General features: G+C 41.3%; 1 protein-coding gene across 2 annotated transcripts in view; it reads right to left on the minus strand.

Annotated features, from left to right (window-relative positions):
* Positions 1-872: 872 nt before the first annotated feature.
* LOC147303775 (TGF-beta receptor type-2-like) overlaps positions 873-19,353 on the minus strand; it is a 30,692-nt gene continuing 12,211 nt past the window's right edge. For both annotated transcript variants that reach the window (XM_086280141.1, XM_086280140.1), the window contains exons 3-7: positions 16,739-16,929; positions 11,976-12,739; positions 10,988-11,129; positions 3,226-3,350; positions 873-1,953 (exon numbers count right to left, since the gene is read on the minus strand). In XM_086280141.1, coding sequence (XP_086136267.1) covers positions 1,774-1,953; positions 3,226-3,350; positions 10,988-11,129; positions 11,976-12,739; positions 16,739-16,929 — 1,402 coding nt within the window. In that variant the 3' untranslated portion in view covers positions 873-1,773. The remainder of the gene's footprint in view (positions 1,954-3,225; positions 3,351-10,987; positions 11,130-11,975; positions 12,740-16,738; positions 16,930-19,353) is intronic.

Genomic DNA, 19,353 nt, shown 5'->3' on the forward strand with positions numbered 1-19,353 from the left:
GAGTTGCAGTGACGCGCCCGTGAGCTCCGCCGGCAGCCAGCTGCGCCTGAGTGACCGAGCCCCAGGCCGAGAGGCCGGGGGCACCCCACCTCCGAAGTGGCCCGAGCGAGCCCCAGGCTCCAGGCCCCGATAAGCGGCCGCCAAGGAGTGAGCCGGTGTGTACCTGGACGCCCACCCCCGGACACAAAGAACCACCAACGCACCGATGTCTGAGGGGGTCCACCACTGGCAGGGGAAGTGGTGGTAGGGGGAGATAGGCCTCCAAACCTTGGAGGGCCTGAGATGTCCCCAGAGAGGTGGCGCCTGACACCCAACCTGACATATAGACACAGACATACAGGCACACACAGATACAAACATCCATTCCCACCCTCATGCTCTCATATGCACTTACTCCACACTCAACCAACGTGGAGACAGACATAAAGAGACGCTGTACACACGATCACACTCCCCAAGCGTACTCTACAAACCGGGTCTAGGTGCCCCCGCCCCTGGAGGGGGGAACTGCACCCAGACCCAGGTGGTGTTTCCCTTTTCCCTGCGGTGGGGGGAGGCAGACCGCCCCGACTCCGCAGCAGCAGGAAGGCTCCACACTCCAGACCGCAGTCGGACGGCCAACTCCTCCTCCTAGTCCTAGCCCCCCCGCTCCAGCAGGCCGCAGAGAACGGGGGTGAGAGAAGACTCCGAACCTCCCTCCACCCGCTCATTGTAGTGTTGATGCATGTGTGTTCTAAGGTGCATTTAAAACCCAGGAGGGCTTGGAGCTACCTGCCAGAGAGCAGCAGGTAAGTTTTTGATTGTAAAATGAAGTATCTCAAATAAAAAACCCAAAGTTAAACAAAGTATGACAGCAGCCGAGAGCATTAAAAAGCACAGCAAACAGAGAGCATAGTAACGTTTTTAATAATGATTTCTATACAAAAATTCCTTTGATACAGATAATTTCTGAGCAGATCAGAATTCCCTTCTCAGTATAAAAAACAAAAACAAAAATTCAGCTTTTATAACATATAGACAGTGACTGGATGTTCCAGTTTGGAGTCCTTACTACATCTCTGCATTCCTTTTATTCTCTTTGTCTTATTAAACAGACTTCCTTTTTCAGTTTAGAGTCCTCTGAGTAAAATGCCCCCCTCTCTCAAACACACACCTACCTCTGTATATCTCAGTTTCCTTTCTCCTTTCAGAATGATTTTGCTGTCTTTATTTTACATTTCATAGTCCTTGAGATATGAAATCAGCTATCCCTGCAGATTAGTTCTTTGGATGTTTTTCCTTCTACTTCTTTGCCGTGAATAATTTCCACTTCTTGCCAGAGGTTCTATTAGCACCCTGAATGTTGCTTCATTCAGTTCATTGGACTTTGATCCAAGACCACCTGGCCATTTCGAAAAACAAGGCAGGTGCAGGAGATCTTAGTGTCTTAATATTTGGTCAGTCTTTCCCCATTTTTAATACATTTGCAGTCTGTTTATTTCCTATACCTGAAATTTTAAAAACAAATAAGACACAACATATATATAGTTTGGTGTGCATAGATGTTTATAAAGTGCAAATAGTATTTGGTAAAAAAAAAAAAAGAAAAAAAAAAGCTTTATAATGTGAGCGCCCTTTTTGTTTAGGACTTAATCCAGAATATGTAAGTCCACCTCTGGAAACAGTTCACTTTCATCTACATTTCAAATGCCTCCACTCATATTCCTTTTCCCCTCAGCAGCTCGATAAAAATGTCTCAGTCACCCTGCAGGGGGCAGTGTTTCTGTTAAGCGTTTACTTTTCATCCACTACAAAGATTTCTTCAGGGATTTTCTCCTCTGAGTCAGAGCAATCTGACAGCTTGTCCAGGTACTCCATGCCATTGAAGCGCTCAGCAACACAATGGGCGGTGAGACGGGCCTCCGGGTCGTGGTCCCAGCAGTCCTCAATGGAGGCACACAACATCTGGATGCCCTGCATGAGGAGAACAGGCTCACAGTTAGTCAATATAATTGACTTTGGGGCAATGCAACTTAACTCAAACTGAAGCTATGAATGTGCATTTATGCATTTTCAACTGTGTGTTTATCCATATGCACCTCTGTATCAGTACTTTTATAAAGGACTTTTGATGCATTTCTATTGGAGAAACTAGCATTGAGAGTTATTCTTTCTGAAGGACCATTTTGCAAGGAGAATAATATGCAATTCTTTGAACATAAATGTTGCAGCTGCTTCATCTTGTGTACAGCTTCACTTTAAAATATGGAGACACTAGGTGCCACCAGTAGCTAGACACAGAGCTCATTTTAATGTTGTAGATATCACAACAATCCTATTTAAAGAAGAGCAAAACAAAGCGAGAGACAGTGTGTGACAATGCGCTGTGGCAGCTTGAATGGATGAATCTTTTCATTGTGACATACATAGTAAAGCATAAATAAATAAGCTGTGCAGAAGGGAGACGGTTTTAAACCCTCTTGCATTCTACTTTTATTTTCTACATAGCGAACTGCTGAGTACAGCAGCATGAATGTCCTCCAGGAGATAGCTACACTGAAAATTTGTGCAGCTATCTCCAAATCTAAACAACACTGTCTCGTTCTTTATGACAGTTTCCCTTTGTTTGGAACAACTATAAACACTTCTGATTTAAAACTTGGCTGCCAATGTGGAAAATAAAGTTTATTTATGGTTTTTTTTTTTTTGTATCTTAGAGAATTTATTGATCCCCTACTATGATTTATTCGTTAACATGGCCACTTTAAGTTTTCTTCGTAGGAAAAGAAACTATATTAACATTTTAAAATAATAAAAATATAAAATGTGAAAGGGGCCACATTCATGAGTAGGTCATAGTTTGCATATACAGACTTTTAACCATGTAAACTTTGCAAACCCTAGTTTAAACACAGTGTGGATATTGCAAGGGACAGCCTGCGTCAGTAATGTTCTCACTATTGGAATTAGGTGAGGGTGAGCAGAGAATGGACACAGTGAATACATCACACCATTACCTGCACTGTTCTCACAGCAGTGTGAAGGATCTGGAATACTGAAGACTGTTTAAAGTAGGTGTTCCATTCTCATTTCTGTGTTTGGCCCGTAGTGATTAATCCCAAATAATCAATGTTATTTTTTTATATTTTATGTTTGCTGTGCTTTGTTTTTAATATCAGCTGACAAATCTGTTAAAACACAGATTTTGTGGTTACAAACGAGGCATTTATAAATTTCATTTCTTACCGAGTGGTTGGTCCAGCTGTTGGGGATCTCAGGTCTTCCTCTGTCCCTGAGGACGCTGTCCTTCATGCTCTCTACACACGGGTGTTCTCTCAGGTTTCCAAACGGTGGCTCGTATGCTTTCACGTCTGCATGTGAACACACAGAAACAACAGGTGGGTTCAGAGAATTAGCCTGTGCACAGCTCAAGATGGTAAGTTTAGGCTTTTACACCTGCCGAGAGCAGGGCAAAACAACTTTGAAACAGATCACATCTGACAGATGAAGTTCTGTGGAATAGAGAGAAAGATCAGATGGAGGTGCCCCACAGCACACACATCAATAACACCTCTCAAAGGATTCACTGTGCGCTCTAAATTGAAACTGTAGGATGCAAACTTTAAATAGCACTGAAGCGGCACAAACAACTGAAGAACCCTAAGCTGTTGATAGAGGGGCCATGGGCGAGATTTTCTGAAGAGAAACACTATCGTCACATTTTTAGCCTTACTGTCGATGAGTTTAAAGAAACCTCAGCAACAATGCTCTGGCTTTGTGTCAGCTCTCTTACACAACAATTCCAGAGTGCTTGTCAAAGGCCACTTACCAGTTGTGTTTACTTAGGGCAAAATTTCAAAGCAGGTCTGCAGGAAACAGCCTGAGAGCTATGAGTCAACAGTTTCCGAAAAAAATATATCGTATGAATTCCAATTCCTCTTTGTTTGAAGTTTGGATTCCTCAGCCGCAACACTGAATTACACTGAAGTTAAAACCTAGCTCAAGCTAATTATCAGTCATTAAAAGATGGACTAGCAAAATTAACAGATTTTATAATGGATACAAAATCAGACTGAGAGAATAAAGTGAAAAAGAGATGCATATTAATAAACTATATAACAAAGTCACTGTGGGGTCTGACTGTGATCCCTGGCATACGTGGCAAATAGTTGTCAGAATTAAAACAGTTTCTACTTTTCTCACCTACAAAGACAGAGTCGTCGTTAAAAACAACGAACACATTTTACAATGCATCCTGGCTGTGTGAAAGTTACAATGTACTATTAAACAACAGTGGAAAATTCTTGTAAATACTCAGGAAGTTTCAAAAGAATAATTTTGAACAGGAACAAAAAACTGATGACCAGCAGCGATAACATGGGCAAGTATGGCTGCCCGTGAAACTGTCTGACGAGTGTTTATTTATGATGTGACTGCTGATAGAAGCAGCAGAATGAAGTGTATAGGGCTGCACTCTCTGCTTAGACTCAGAAAAATGTTGCAAAACTAAGCAGAGAGCAATTTGAGTTTAGATGGATAATGATCCAAAGCACACTGCAACAGTAACCCAAGAATTTCTCAAGGAAAGAAACAGGATATTCCTCAAGGGTCAAGTCAGTCACCTGATCTCAACCCAATGGAGCATGCTTTTCAGTTACTGAAGACCAGACCTAATGCAGAAAGACCCACAAACAAGCAGTAACTGGAAGCGGCTGCAGTAAAGATGTAGCAGAGCATCTCAAGGGAGGAAACAGAGCATTTGGTGATATCCGTGTTCTCTAGACGTCAGTCAGTCATTGACTACAACGGCTCCAGTCAATGCAATATTTTTGTTAGACTCCTTGCATTAAAGCTAAAGGTCTGCACAGTTTGATGTAAAAACCACTGTGGGGGTGGCATGCAGAGGCAAAATGACAAATGGGCGTCACGGTTCCCTTATGGACCCAAATATACTGTGGCTATATTTCTGTCAGTGATACTGCAGCTGCTGTTTAATGTCACACAGCTGAAATACAGAACAATGGCTTTTACAGGCCAGTAAGAATCTAGCAGAACCACTTTAATTTATACTTCATTGTAGCAGAGGCATTTTGTGGTATAAAAATATAGATATTTATACACACATACATATTTTCTAACAATAAAATAGAATACAATCCCTGTAATGAACTGCTGGCTATTAAATCTGTCACTGGAAACACAGAGATTTCAAATGTACTGAATAAAAAAAAAAAAAAAAAAAAAAAAGCACAATGCAGATTTGTCCTGCATCTTCTCATGTAAATCTCAGAGTTTACGTAACAGTGCAGAACAAAGCTGTGTCAGCTGTCGGCGGGTTCTGAGGTTGCCTCTTCAGTCATAAGGCCAACATGTTGTTGCTGAGAGTAAAACAATATTTTGTATGTGAATTATTATGAAAAAAAGGTAAGAAATATATAAAAGCTGTTTGTAGCTTTTTAAAATAAACTACTGGAACACATAATCCTCACATAAGCATGTTGTTTGTACTGTTTGATGATCGTGATGACGTTTTATTTCTTTTTAAACACGTTAAAAAGAAAAGATCGCAGGGAGTTATGCAACCTACAGACAGGAATTGGAGGATTCTGGGACACAGACTACTGCAAAAAAAAAAAAAAAAAAAAAAAGTTCTTTACAGTCTGGAACTCAACATTACTGCAAGCAAAGTACTTCTGGTTTGTTATTCAAGCTTAAACACAAACCCAGTCAACCATTTTTAAGAGAAAAGGAGACAGATGTTGTTTGTTTTGTTGTGACAGGTCCAGGGAGTGTATAACTGTGTTCTAGACAGCAAACCCACTTTGGAAAGTGTCAGCAAACATGCTCGTGTGCTCATCTCCAAACAATGCTTCTCGAGTATAGGACTTGTACTACTTCATAAACAAAGTGTGTATTCCAGGACAAACAGATTTGCCCAATCTGGCTCTAAAGGCGAAGATGTTTATTAAAGGTAAACCTTAAATTAAACTGCAGTGGCAGAAGAGGCTTCTGAAAGCACAATACAGTGCGAGTGAGGACTGCTGGGGTTTGCAAAAGTCACACATTGCACACTGACAAGATTTCCTCCAAAGCTATTTAACAACTTCAGCACAGTAACAATGAGGAACTTACACTATATGTCTGACAGCTGACATGTAGTGATGTGGATTTTGCAATGCTAGCACATATTTCCTCCTTAATGTCTATTTTCCAGCCCACTTGTCCGCCATGGCAGTCGAAAGTGTATGTGCATATGCAGCCAAGAGAAATGTAGTCATTTTTCTTTCCTACTGCAAACAAGGAAAAACTCTTGATGAATGGCATCGTTTTGAAGCTTTGTAATTTACATCCGTCACACTGCACTTTTGTTCTCGTAGATTGACCACCTGCTCCCCTACGCACATCCCAAACTCACCAGTCTTAGTTGGCATACTGAAATACTAACCTCACACAGGTCTGCTTAGAAATCAGTCAGCACAAGCATTTCACATTTTGTTTGATAGTCTTTCTCTGCTGCCCTTCCAAGTGAACAATTTTTTGTCTAATTATAGCTTAAATAAAATATAAACACTGAAAATAAGAAGAGAAATCCTGTCACCTAAACACATAAATAATACAGCAAAAGCGATCCAAACAGTTTCCCCATGTATTTGGAAATAAATTAGTAATGTGATCGCAACAACTGTGTCAGCTTCCCCAAGTCTGTCTGAGTCTGGAACAACAGCTTGACTAATCTACTCCCAGCCGCTGCTGGTTTTCATTAGTTTGCGGTGGCTCCAACACTTGTTTTCTGTTGTTAAACTCAAGCATTACAGATGTATGCATGAACATTACTCATTAGCAGAGCTTAATTTTAGGGCATATGGCACCGACTTGCCCTGGAAGCTTACCCTACCATTAACTGCAGCTGATACATTCCCTAACCATCGACTAACCCCATTAAGTAAAACCAAAAAAATATTTTAGCCCGCTTTGTATGCAGCTTCAGGGAACGGAAATTGGCTGCACGTATTTTGACCCTATTTCATCCTCAATCAAGTCTAAAATTTGTTCCTAAATGCGCGTTGTGGCAGCCCCCCCACCACACGCATTAGACCCTCCAGTTCTGAAGGGTTTGATGGTCTGACATCTGGAGAGCAGCTGCCCTAACCTTTCCTCCTCTCCAGTCAAGCTCAACCTCTCCCCTCAGGGAATGGAGGCATTTTTTTTTCGTCTGCAGCTCCACATTCGACACCACTCCGCTATTATCCTCCTACTTTGCCCCACCCGCTCGAGGAACGCCCTCACAATCTTTCCAAGACCTAAATCTGGACCAGCTAAATTATACAGCAGAGGCATTTTAAGGAACAGACACTCAGATAAAAAGATCTGAGCCTGGAATCTGACTTTTCCTTCTCTTGGAGGTGTGCTGATCTCTCCGTTTCCCCCCTTGCTCTAACCCTTCCCTCAGTCTTGGAAGATAAAGAAGGTAAAGTGATGGTTTGTGCCTGGCTGGCTGTCGACAGACAGTTTTTTTCCTCTTGTCTGGCAGATCTCAGATCAGACCACGGCCTCAGGAGCCGTGACAGAGCAGCCCTGTGCCTGCCTGCAGTGATCAGACATCTTCCTTACATTCACACAGGCAGGTGGCATCAGAGACAAGAGGAAAAAGCAGGGCATCACCCTAGTCATTATACTGATGCCCTGGGATGTGTCACTCTGAATTTATGAGTGTGGGTTCACATCTGCTCATATTTTGTCTCAGGAAGGTAAGATCTCAGGGAGTCATAAGTGACTCACCGACCTCCAGGGAAAACGTGGCAACTTCATAGTAAAAAAACAGCAGCAGGAAAGCAAGCAACTCTTGAGTGTACTTTGTAAACACATCAGCTTTGCTCTCATGCTGCTCTGCTCCAGAATCAATACCAGATCTCAGCCAGCACACTATCTGCAAGGAGATTTTTAGCTGCCAGTAAGGGAAACCCAAATTACACCATCTCATTTGTGCAGCTTATTCTTTCCACCTTTCTCATCGTCTATCAAGGTGAGAGCTTAGCTTTGTTTGTACAGTGATTTAATCTCTGAACAGGAAAACGTCTCCTTCAGTTTCAGTCCTGATGAACTACAGACCTCACCCTTTTACACTTCTCCAAGAAATGCCAAGTCTGAAAAATGGGGACAGAGATATGTGAAACACAGGAAAATGTGAACTAACCGAGTGGCTTCTATCTTTAGTCTAGAGGTGGGACGGGAACCTTGCGCTTCCTTTCCCGAGTAAATTTACACTGGCCTGTCCTGTCTTGTCTGTGCCTGCATGAGTAAAGCTTCACGGCTGCCTATGGTGTGTTGCACTGCAGTGGGAGACTAATTAACTGCTGCCTCACCTACCTGTGTCTCAGAAGAAAGAGACTGAGAGAGACGGGAGGAAAAAATGTAGCGTAACTGAGTTGAGAGTGCCAGATTTAGAAACGGGGAATGGTCGAGTGTATCTGGGCAGGACAAAAATGTGTTTTGGCATAACGTTTAATTCTGTATACAGTGTTTAGGTTAGCTAAACCTAAACTAATGCAAAGTAAGGGAATGAAGGACTTAATCTGACATGCATGTAACGGATGGAGGGAAACGCAGGATAAACAAATGAAGATGTTGTTCGCGCAGATTTCCTGAAATCCCTCAAGAGGAAACCAAATGAAGCCAGAGTGAACCTGGATCTGTTTAGTGCATCTTTACTCATCTCTATATACTGCCTGTCCTGATCTCAAGAGACATTAACCACTAAATGTCCTAATATAAACCACACTTGCAAAGTTAAAATCTCTCTAAAAAAAAACCTGCGTCTTGGGACTGTGCTCTTTGCAAAGCAGGAAATACTCTGTTTTCTTTTCAAATGTGTACCCACAGGGCACTCACGTTGTTGCAGTTTGGAAGGAAAAGCAAGAGGAATTGTGGGTCACTTGCTCATGTTTTTGCTTCAGAGGACTCATGGGCAGAATAACTGCACGATACACTTCAAGGAAGCCCCCTGGGGAGGGAGGGGAGGGAGGTTAGTGGGGGCAAAACAGGAAAACTCAGAAGCAGAAGTGTTCATGCCCAAACCCGGCATTCAACCACTGCTGTGACACAATGGAGACAGGAGCAGTCTCAGAAACAAACAGGACCACAGAGACACAAAAGGAAGCAAAAACAAATAACCTTCTGTCGACATGAAATACTGCACTGTACTGGCTTCAGATAATCAACCACTTCTATTATTTGCACATACCTCGACCTTGTTTTGCTGCAGAGTGACAAACACGAGTAACGGTACATTAGTAAAGTGAAGGCTGATCCTTGAGGCTTCTACAAGATGGATTGTGGCTTTGACACTTTTAGATTTTCTTCCCACCATGACTAATGGGTCAACGAATGCTCACACATAAGTCCTGTCACACAGCTAATAAGTGAACTCACAGTGGAGTTGGTCACTTGGTGCTTGTATTGCTCAGAGGTCAAACAAGCTTTTACAGTATTTCTGAGGATATTTACACAGCCTCTAAAGGGAATTTCATCAATCAGTGCTTCTATTGGTTTCCTATACTTGCAGTGACCCGAGCTAATTTACCAACGAAATTGATGGTTATCTCCGCAAAGGTTAGAGGGAGTGTTAAACGTGTGTAGAGTACACTACGTTGATAGTCAGGAAGACAGAATATTGGGTTTAAAACAAGTACTGAGAAAGCGTGACAGAAAATAACAAGTGAGATGTAAAGTGTCAAATAGTACGCTCGCATTTAGTACATAAACAAGAGTGAAAAAGTTATTTTTTCTCTAAATGTTGAACTATTCTCAAGTAGCCTGTGTTTCAGGAACTAGATGCATAGCATAGAGCCTTTCTTCTGCATTTCCTGTGTGATATGGTTAAACCGACTCTGGCAAGAAACCAATGCTTTTTTCTCACCGACATCTTAAGTATTCCTCTCAAAACACACATTAAAGCTAAACTCTATTTACATAATCATTCACTGATGTTCTATATCATCAATAATTAATTTTACGGCTAAATCATCAGTTTATGTAAGGTTGTTTAATCTATTCAAAACATTTGGATAAAGCCAGTGCAGGCTTTTCATAACTCGTGTTCAGACTTCATTTTATTGACGGTGGGGAAAAAGTCATCTCTCCTTTCAAAAAAAAAAAGCAGGACTAAGAGCCATCATGTGCTACTGGATTACTGGAAGAGTCCTTTTTGACCAGGATATGTCCTTCAGCGTGCACAGTAAACAAATATGTACTGTTGCTTTCTTTCATCTGTGCAATATCACTAAAACGACAAACATCCTGTCTCAGAGTAATGGTAAAAAAATAAAAAACAGTTCATGCATTTTTAACTTCTAGGCTGGACTATGGTAATTCATCATTATCAGGCTGATCTAAAAGCTCCCTGAAAAGCCTTCAGTTGATGCAGCGAGAGTAGACCATATTTCTTTCATATTAGCTTGTCTTCATTGGCTCTCTGTTTAATCCAGAATTAAATTTAAAATCCTTCTCCTCACATACTTCAATAATCAGTCCCTGTTACATCTTAAAGATCTCATACCATCATATTATCCTAATAGAGGACTTCACTCTCAGACTGCCGGCCTACGTGAGTTCTTAGGAAGTTTAAAAGTAGAACGGGAGGGAGAGCCTTCAGCTATCAGGCCCCTTTCCTGTGGAGCCAGCTTCTAGTTGGAGCTATATCAAATGACCTTGAACCGTCCCTCAGTTAAGGTGCCATAGGCTCAGGCTGCTGGGGGAAGGCTTCACATTATGCACACTGCACGTCCTCTCCACTCCCCACGTGTTTATGGATCATTGTGGCATGTTGCTATCGCTTCTTTTGTGCTGTGTTCCGTCTCCCTGCACACCCCTTTTTGCTTTTCGTTTCCCCCCCTCAGCAACAAACAATAAACAACATTGGCATTTCTTTGGGAATTTTAACTGAAGTGATCGTTCTACAGCACAGCGTGTTAACTGATTAACAGAGCATAGAAGGACTTCATGATCTCACCTCCGACTGCACTACACCTTGAGATGATCTCCCACAGTACGAGAGCCATGGAATAAACATCTGCTTGTTTGAAAGACTCAATGTTTTCTAGGTTGATTCTGGACTCCAACACCTCGGGGGCCATGTACCTGGCAGTGCCCACCTGTGGAAATACAAATAGAGAGCGACACAGATTAATAATCGTCTTTGACCGTAGTTGCAAATGCACAATATTGTTATGCACGATTTAAATATAGAGGTACATCTAAGGGAAGGTGGCGAACCACTTTTTTTTATCTGCTAAAACAGCAATCGTTTTGTTGAAAACTGCTCGTTAAACAGTAGCTGCATTAATCGAGCGACAGGTAGTGATTTTGTCCTGTGTGCTCTAAGAGATCAAATCACATTTATCTACATGAGAAAAAAAGTTGATGTAGAAAATAATTAGAAAAAAAGGGCACCACTGAGCTCATCAAAACCTTGCTTGTCTTCACATAATTACCATCCTTGAAAATGTGTCCACTGGAGCTTCCTCCTAATGCATTAGGGGCATCACAATGCATTAGGTGTGCTGTGTGGCAAAGGGTGAGCCCTTTTCATAACAAGCCATTTTCATAACAGAGTGTAAATTGTCTCTGGCCTATTACGTCTTTGTAATGAGTCCATTAAGAATCAATCAAGCCTGTTTGTCTTGTGACTATGATAAAACAACAACAACAACCCAAGAGCACTTACAGCAGTATTTCTATCAGTATTATCCTTCTGGGGACAAGATGGAGTGAGTGCCATATATATACACAATGTCCTGAAGTTGTGAGGGTAAGAAAATGAAAGGTTTGATATATAGCTTGGCTCTTTTCAAAGTCTGACAAATATCCCAGAAGAATTATACGACAGGGCTTAGAGTGGTTTGTGTTTGGGGCACTGGCAAAGTTGATGATGTCTGAAGTGATTGACAGCCAAGTGAAAACAATCGATCGCCCAAAATTTAGTCTTAGGTAAGCCTTACCTGCCCACTGTTGGCCAGCTCATCCACAGACAGAGAGTTGTCCAGCCGAAGCGCAAGGCCAAAATCACACAGGCAGCAGGTCAAGTCATTTTTCACCAGTATGTTGGAGCTCTTAATGTCCCTGTGCGCGATAGGCACCTTGGAGCGACCGCAGGGGGTGCGGTCGCTGTGAAGGTGTGCCACTCCACGGGCTAGCGAACCTCCGAGCAGCCACAGGTCATGCAAGCTGATAATATTATGAGTCAGGTACTCCTGGAGATTCCCTCGTGGATGATAAGCTGTGATCAGCCAGTACTGTCTCGGCTCCTTCCTCTCCTCTGCTGTCAGGAAGTGAAGCACATTCTCATGCCTCAAATCCGCATCTGAGAAAATGTCCTTCTCGTTCTTCCAGGATGGATACTCCTCGTGTGAGAAAATTTTAATTGCTACAGTCTCAAAGCCCTGCTCCACGCTAACAGAGGAGCCCTGCTTCAGCTTGGCTTTGTAAACTTCTGCAAAGCGCCCTTTTCCAACCTGCACGTCCAGCTCGATGGGCAGCAGCTCAGTGTTGTGATTGAGGCTGTTGGCGTGCGTGGAGCTGCTGTCTTCTTCTATAATGACGAGTGGGTCGATTTCCAGCAGAGAATCTTTCTTGTGTCCGCAGTGGCCACTGCGCTGGCGGCACACACGGTAAAAGTAGAAGAAAGTGATGACCACGGTAGCCATAACCAGGAGAGGCACCAGGCTTACTAAGATAACAGCCATCACCTGTGGTTCCGTGGGCCCTAAAGGTCAAAGAATCAGCACGTGTTAATGAAGATAGTGTGAGGTTAAGATGCAGAACAGACAACCAGTTTAAAAGTCACTTTAAATCTGTGAGAGTAGTAACTGTGTTTCTTTTTTTTCTTTTTTTTTTAAACTACAACACCCACAATATGAAGACATAAAACACTAAATTACTTTGTGGCAGATTGTATCAGCACTTAGCTACAAGTAAAGTAATCAGAAGACAAGAGAAACCCGACGCTTCTTTGAGGAATGTTTATCAGGATCAGAGCTAAAGTTAGATTCTCAGCCACAAATGTAAACTGCTCCAAACCCTGACCCAGTCAAGCACGATCTCATGTCTGATTCTTATAATTTGGGAGGTGGTGTGTCTGGTAGCTGCTTTGGTTTTGGCAAACAGTGAGAGTTTATGCTTGTGCTGTGTTTATAGTCCAGTTTTTAAAGCTGCAGCAATAGAAGAAGATCTATAAAAAGTAGATCACCAGACATAAAACACTAAACAAGAAAACCTCAAATGGTCCCCAGTATGAAGCGCTCTAAATTTAGTCATTTATAAGTTGTGTTGCTAAAGCAAATGCCACACTTTATTTAGCTGTCTAGCTTACATTTGAGTTGCATAACACGTGTAGGCAAGAGTATCACGTGTGCATTATTTTTCAAGAAATACCTGGCAAACAATTTTAGGAGCAAGTGTAAATGCGCGGAGCAGAGTCAGGCATCTAACCGACAGCCGAGTTGAGACCTCGACTTCTCTCTAATTTTTTTTTTTTCTGAACAGGAAACCACATGTCTGAAATCCTCTACAGGGCCTCAGACAGACTGTTTGTTTTGATTTTTGTGGAGTGAGAAGCTATTTCTCACAACAAACCTGTCACTGTGCCTCCAAACTCCTCCGGGCTTTAGACAAAATCCTTACTTGTTGTGTGAATTATTGAAAGTGCAGAAGTAATGCTACATTTAAGGTCTGGAGATGCTGTGAAAAACCGTGTTATTGAGAATTATCTTTAAGTTCAAAGTGTGAAATACTGCATACACAAGGGTAGAATCTTTAGAGGGAAAAAGGCTTTAAGAAATACTCTTGCTGGTGGGAAGTAGATCCATACTACTCACATACCTGCCTGTTAAATATGATGCTTCAGATATGCTTAGCTTAGCATAACATAACGACTGGAAACCATCGAAAACAGTGGTACCTATCATCTTAAATAAAGCTTTAAAGTTGTACTTGTTTATTTGTTTACACACCATTCAGTCACAGCATTAAACCCACTGACAGGTGAAGTGAATAACATTGATCATCTTGTTACGTCTTGTTCGATTCTGGCATTCACATGGGTGTTACTCTGACAAACCACCCGCTCACATTCAATATAACAACTGACGTACCTTGTTTTCACTCAAGCTAGGTCTCATTTCGTAACATTGCCGTTCCCAGTAGGCTTTGTTAATGTGTTTCTGATAATAGGGTGGGAAATACCATTAGCTTGCTTCTCAAGGCAGCTGTATACCAGTATGAAGAGAGGGAAAACTGCAAGCAAAAGCTGAATCGTTAAATGGTGCTTTGTTCAACAGGTTCAAATTGGCATTATTGCCCTGTTGTTCAAGCTCATCTGCAGTGCCTTTACTACAGAACTTACCCACTTTAGTCACTGAGAACTTCCAAAGAGCACACAGACATTCCCAACAGTGAGAAAATATGTTTCCATGACGTGCTTTGCTCCGCGCAGATGCTTTCAATTTGGCTTTCGGTGCAGAGCCAGGTCTCGGAAATGTACCTTAGTGTTATTACTGCCGGGACACCGTAGTCAAAATACATCTTATTCCAGGGCCAATGTTGTAACTGGAGTCTAGAAGCCAGTGTCTACATGATCTCCTAAAGCTGTTTGCAATTATGCATCTGGAGAGCATCCCAGTGCACACATGTTGGCACTCATGCACGACAAACTGATAAAAAATTCTGACGTTATCATGTTATCCTCACAAATGAAAGAATAAATACTTCCACTTCTAAGATGTTAAATGAATCTTCCTCCACTTTAAAAAGAAATGAAAGATAGAGGGAGTAAACCTTAAAAATCAGATCAAATAACTGGTGTGCAATATGTAAGGTATGACTCTCCCAGTGATGAACTCTGAAAACTATTTCCAGGCAGGGGTGTAGCACAGAACTCTGAGCCCCACTCAAAAGCACTCTCTGCAGGAACCCTTCCTTTCTCATATCGCTCATCCATCATTGTGTGTGTGTGTTTTTTTAAATAGATAATTGAGCCAACAACTTTACAAGAACCTGTAGGGGTCCTTAGAGTACCACTTACGTCCATAACGCTGCACATGTTAAAATGGACACACACTTCTTAGCGTGCTGTCGTCTACAATAACTTGAACATCTAGAATTGAATGTTCATGATTCTAATGTCATAAAGACATTTGAAATACCAACCCTATAGTCTTCTAACACTTACATTAAGAAAATGCCGAGACTACTATGCTGCATAATAAAGACCGTTGTATTACGAACATGTTTTTTCCACCCACCCCAAAGAAAATGTTTTCTTAACATCCTGCGTAATTATAAGAAATCTCTCTTCATTCTCCCCCCCTGCTCTCTTCACTTCCTCTATCACATCTTCTTCCTCACTATCTGCCACACAGACTTCTAGAAGAATGATGCGTGCAGGATTGATATCAGCCTCTAAACCTGCTCACAGCCAAACACCGTTTTCAGCCTGTGCGGTGCTAAGGGCACATCAGGCGTCAAACCAGGTCATCAGGGCACACCAAAATAACTTGAAGCTTATTTGTGTTTACAAAACCAACACTATAATTACACTATAATAACACTATATAACAAAAATATGAGTCATAGTGATTTTCTTGTCTTGTTCCTTTGATGTTATCAAAGACAAACAGAGATGTCATGTGGTTACTCTCGGCTGCTCCCTTGTCACAGTGGGTCGCTGTTTAATTTGGCAGAGTGTTTGCAGTGGATTCCTAATGCAATCCCACAAGGAATGTTTTATTGGCTGGAATTTAAACAGAGACATTTGGCTTGCAAAACTAATGTGTAAACCACTACTCTAAGGAGCAAACACCATGCATGACATAATAATGTTTACACTGTTTGTCGATGTGCTGCCTGACACTGTTTCATTATAACTAGCAAAATAAGTTTGTTTTTTTCCCTTGTGTCGCATCATTTGGAAATGAACCTGCTGCTGCTCAATCGCTCTGGCTCTTTCTGTAATTCAAGGCCGTGGGTTTCATGGTGATAAGCTGTGCTAGGTCTTTTTGGTAGCTATATTGTCACTTAACAGCTGCTGAGAGCTAAACTTTTCTCGACTGGTTAGTTGTGCTCTACTCTCCTTTCTTTTTAAAATAATTTTTTGTAACAGCTGTCTTCCCTCGGTTTGCTTATTTGACCCTCACCTTTCTTGCTATCGATCCTTTGATTTTTGCTTTCTTGGTGAAAAACATGACTCAGTGCACATTATCACCTAGTTAGAGTAAAAATTAACTGTGGTGCAGAATTAAGTTCAGAGCATTTTTCCTCACTTCTAACGAATAAAAGGGGCATCAGAGAGCCTCCGTGTTTATTTGGAATCAAAGTTCAGACACCCACCGAAATGTAGTTATGACACCAATTACTTAGTCATATAATGTCCCTGTTTCCAGCTGCAGCTCTGAAGAGGCTTTAGCCTGCTTTAGTTAATTGTTTGGGTTTTACAGCTTGCAATTTGACCATTTTGGCTTAATTTCACTCTTATCAAACCAATTTCCATTCAGAGCGCTCAGCTATATTCAAAAGGCTCTAAAAATCTACTGCATGGACTTATGTACCAGTGTTGCTAGACTGACAAATTTGCAGCTATTTGTTGCGCATAGTTTAGCATTTAACAATAAAAGATTCAAATATAGCAAAAACAAGTTAAATATTAATAGTGAACTGTCTTCTACCACATTTATTTCATACATTTTGACAAATTGCCAATTTAACTTACTTGGGTCAAAAAAGACGCGCTCATTGCATTCATCCTCAGAGCACGAACAGATGAAGAACTTTGAGCCCATGCCACTCAGCTCTTTCATTTCACACTCGCTGTTGTTGTAGTCCTTTAAGACTAAGCCGTACAGTTTTTCAGCTGGGTTGTGGCACACTGTATCAAAGGTGACATTGCCATCTTTCTTCCTCCTGAGAAAGAGAAGGCGGATAAACACTTTTTACCAGTCAAGTTTGAGTTCGGGTATTCACTACCTGCTTTTCAAAGATTTGTAACAAAGAGATGATGGCAGACCTACACTATTGTGCGAAAGTCTCAAGTCACCCCTGATTTCTTTATATTTTGCTAGGAAAATGCTAAACAGCTTCAGCGATTTATTGAAATGTGGAGGCCAATCCATGACGGATAGTGTTCCATTGTGCGTTTTTCTGTCGGTATGTTTTTACTGCATCAAATTAGACAAGATCTTCTACTCACTAGCTGAAACACAGCCCCACACCATGATGGCACCTCCACTGTTTTACAGATGGCTTTAGACACTCACTGTTGTACCTCTCTCCTGACCTTCTCCTTACATATTGACAACAATTTCAAACAAAAATGTCAAATTTTGATTTATCTCTCCAGAAGACACGAAAGGCTTCTTTGCAGCGGTCCTTCCACTGAGACCATTTCTTTGCCTCTGATGATGCCCACATCTTTCCAGTTGCACAGCAGGTCATTACAGGATCTTTTCCTATCTCTTAAGAACGTAACTTTTAGATACTGTTCATCTAAATCTAGCTTTTGGCCTGTCACTTCTAATTTTATCCACCATGTGCTCAGTTTCCTCAATTTTTTTTTATTTTTACAGACACACTGCTCAACATGCTGTGATTGGTCAAGCTTTCAGCTGACATCTCTTTTTAGAAATCACTTGATGATGCAAAAATATTATTTTATTCCTGTCAAACTGTTATGTTTGGTGTTTTTCTTACATTTGGTTAAAGGAAAGAAAACAAATTGTATGTTTGTCGACTGCTAGTACTACAAAGTACTTTCTTCTCGCTCTCTGCTCCCTTTCGGGGTTGCCACAGTGGATCATCAGCCTCCATCTCAACCTATCTTCTTCTGCTACACCAACCCTCTGCATGTCCTCCTTTACTACATAAATCTTATCTACAGTCTTCCTGTTTTCCTCCTGCCTGGCAGGTCCACATTGAAGACCTTTTTCCCAATATTCTCTGGGAATTCTCTGTTCTCTGCACACGTCGAAACCATCTAAACCTTGCCTTTGAAACCACTCGACCCGAGCTGTCCTCTAATGTACTCAATTCTAATTTTATCCGTCGTGGTCACACCCATGGAAAGTCTTAACATCATCAGCTTGGCCTCCTGTCTTTTAGTCAGTGCCACCATCTATAAACCATACATATGCCAGGTCTCATATATAAACCATTCTTTTCACTCTTGCTGCTACCCTTGTGTCACAAATCATCCCTAATACATGTCTCCACCTACTCTATCAAACCTGCACTCTCTTCTTCACCTGTCTTGTGCACTGTCTATTGCTTTAGATGGTTGAGGTATTTAAACTCATATTTCCTTGCACTTTTTACCTTGCACTCATGTAAAAGTTCTTATGTATAGACACAACACTGGTTCATCCCTTTCTGTTAGGCGCCTTTTTTGTGCTTGATTGATTTATAGATAAGTGTTAAATGACTTAAACAACAACCCAAGCACAAAATAAAATCTTCTGAAAATGTTCAGGCACAAGCGCTGAACTGAAGATCAATGAAAAGCAGCTTATGTCCAAAGAAAAGCTCTGTAAGTCTGGAGAACTACTACTCAGGAACACTTGAGTATAATAAAGTTTGGCTTCTTGGAAGCAACATATACAGAAATGAGAGGTGGATCAAGACTTTTGCACAGCCTTAATAATTAGGTACATAATGCAATGACAAACTTGTAGCTGTAAATGGCAATATTTTTATGTAATATACAATATACACACACACAAATGACTAAAACATTGAATTCAAAGTTCTAAGGATGGAGACTTAAATACAAACAACAGAAGAAAAAAATAAAAACTTGGCTCTGTACAAATCAGCATATTTACATTTGGAATTCCTGCTGAGCAGTGCTACCTGGGCGGTTATGAGAGACATTTTAAAGAGGTGCTGCTGTCCACGTGCCATTAGCTTTCTGCTAACCTCAGCTCATAACAAGCCCACTACACTGCGAGTATAATGAGAAACAGCAGCACTGCTTTAAGCTTTTAACACCAATACAAATCTGCTTCCTACTGCTTCTCACAATCAGAGTCAGATTTGATGCTGACGGGTGGTTAGGCGATCACGAGCTGTCATAATCGGGCCGGCTTTTTGGGCAAAATGCTGACGGAGAAAGTGAAAAAAGCAAAAGGTCACACAATGAAGGAGATTTTAGAGCTTCAGGAAGGAAACGACGGCTGATTTGATGAATAAATAAGTAGCCATTGTTCCCCTTATTTCCTAACTTCGCTTTGTGTTTGCATGAAGAGGCGTATAAATATAAAAAGGCACAATAAACGTCAGAAAGTAAAGAACGAAACAAAGAAAAGCTCTTGAGTCTCTTTGCTATAGTTTAAT

The sequence above is a fragment of the Aulonocara sp. 'chitande type north' Nkhata Bay genome, linkage group LG22, assembly GCF_057382095.1.
Source record: "Aulonocara sp. 'chitande type north' Nkhata Bay isolate Kocher_YH1m ecotype deep benthic linkage group LG22, A_spYH_male_GT1.1, whole genome shotgun sequence".
Classification (NCBI taxonomy): domain Eukaryota; kingdom Metazoa; phylum Chordata; class Actinopteri; order Cichliformes; family Cichlidae; genus Aulonocara; species Aulonocara sp. 'chitande type north' Nkhata Bay.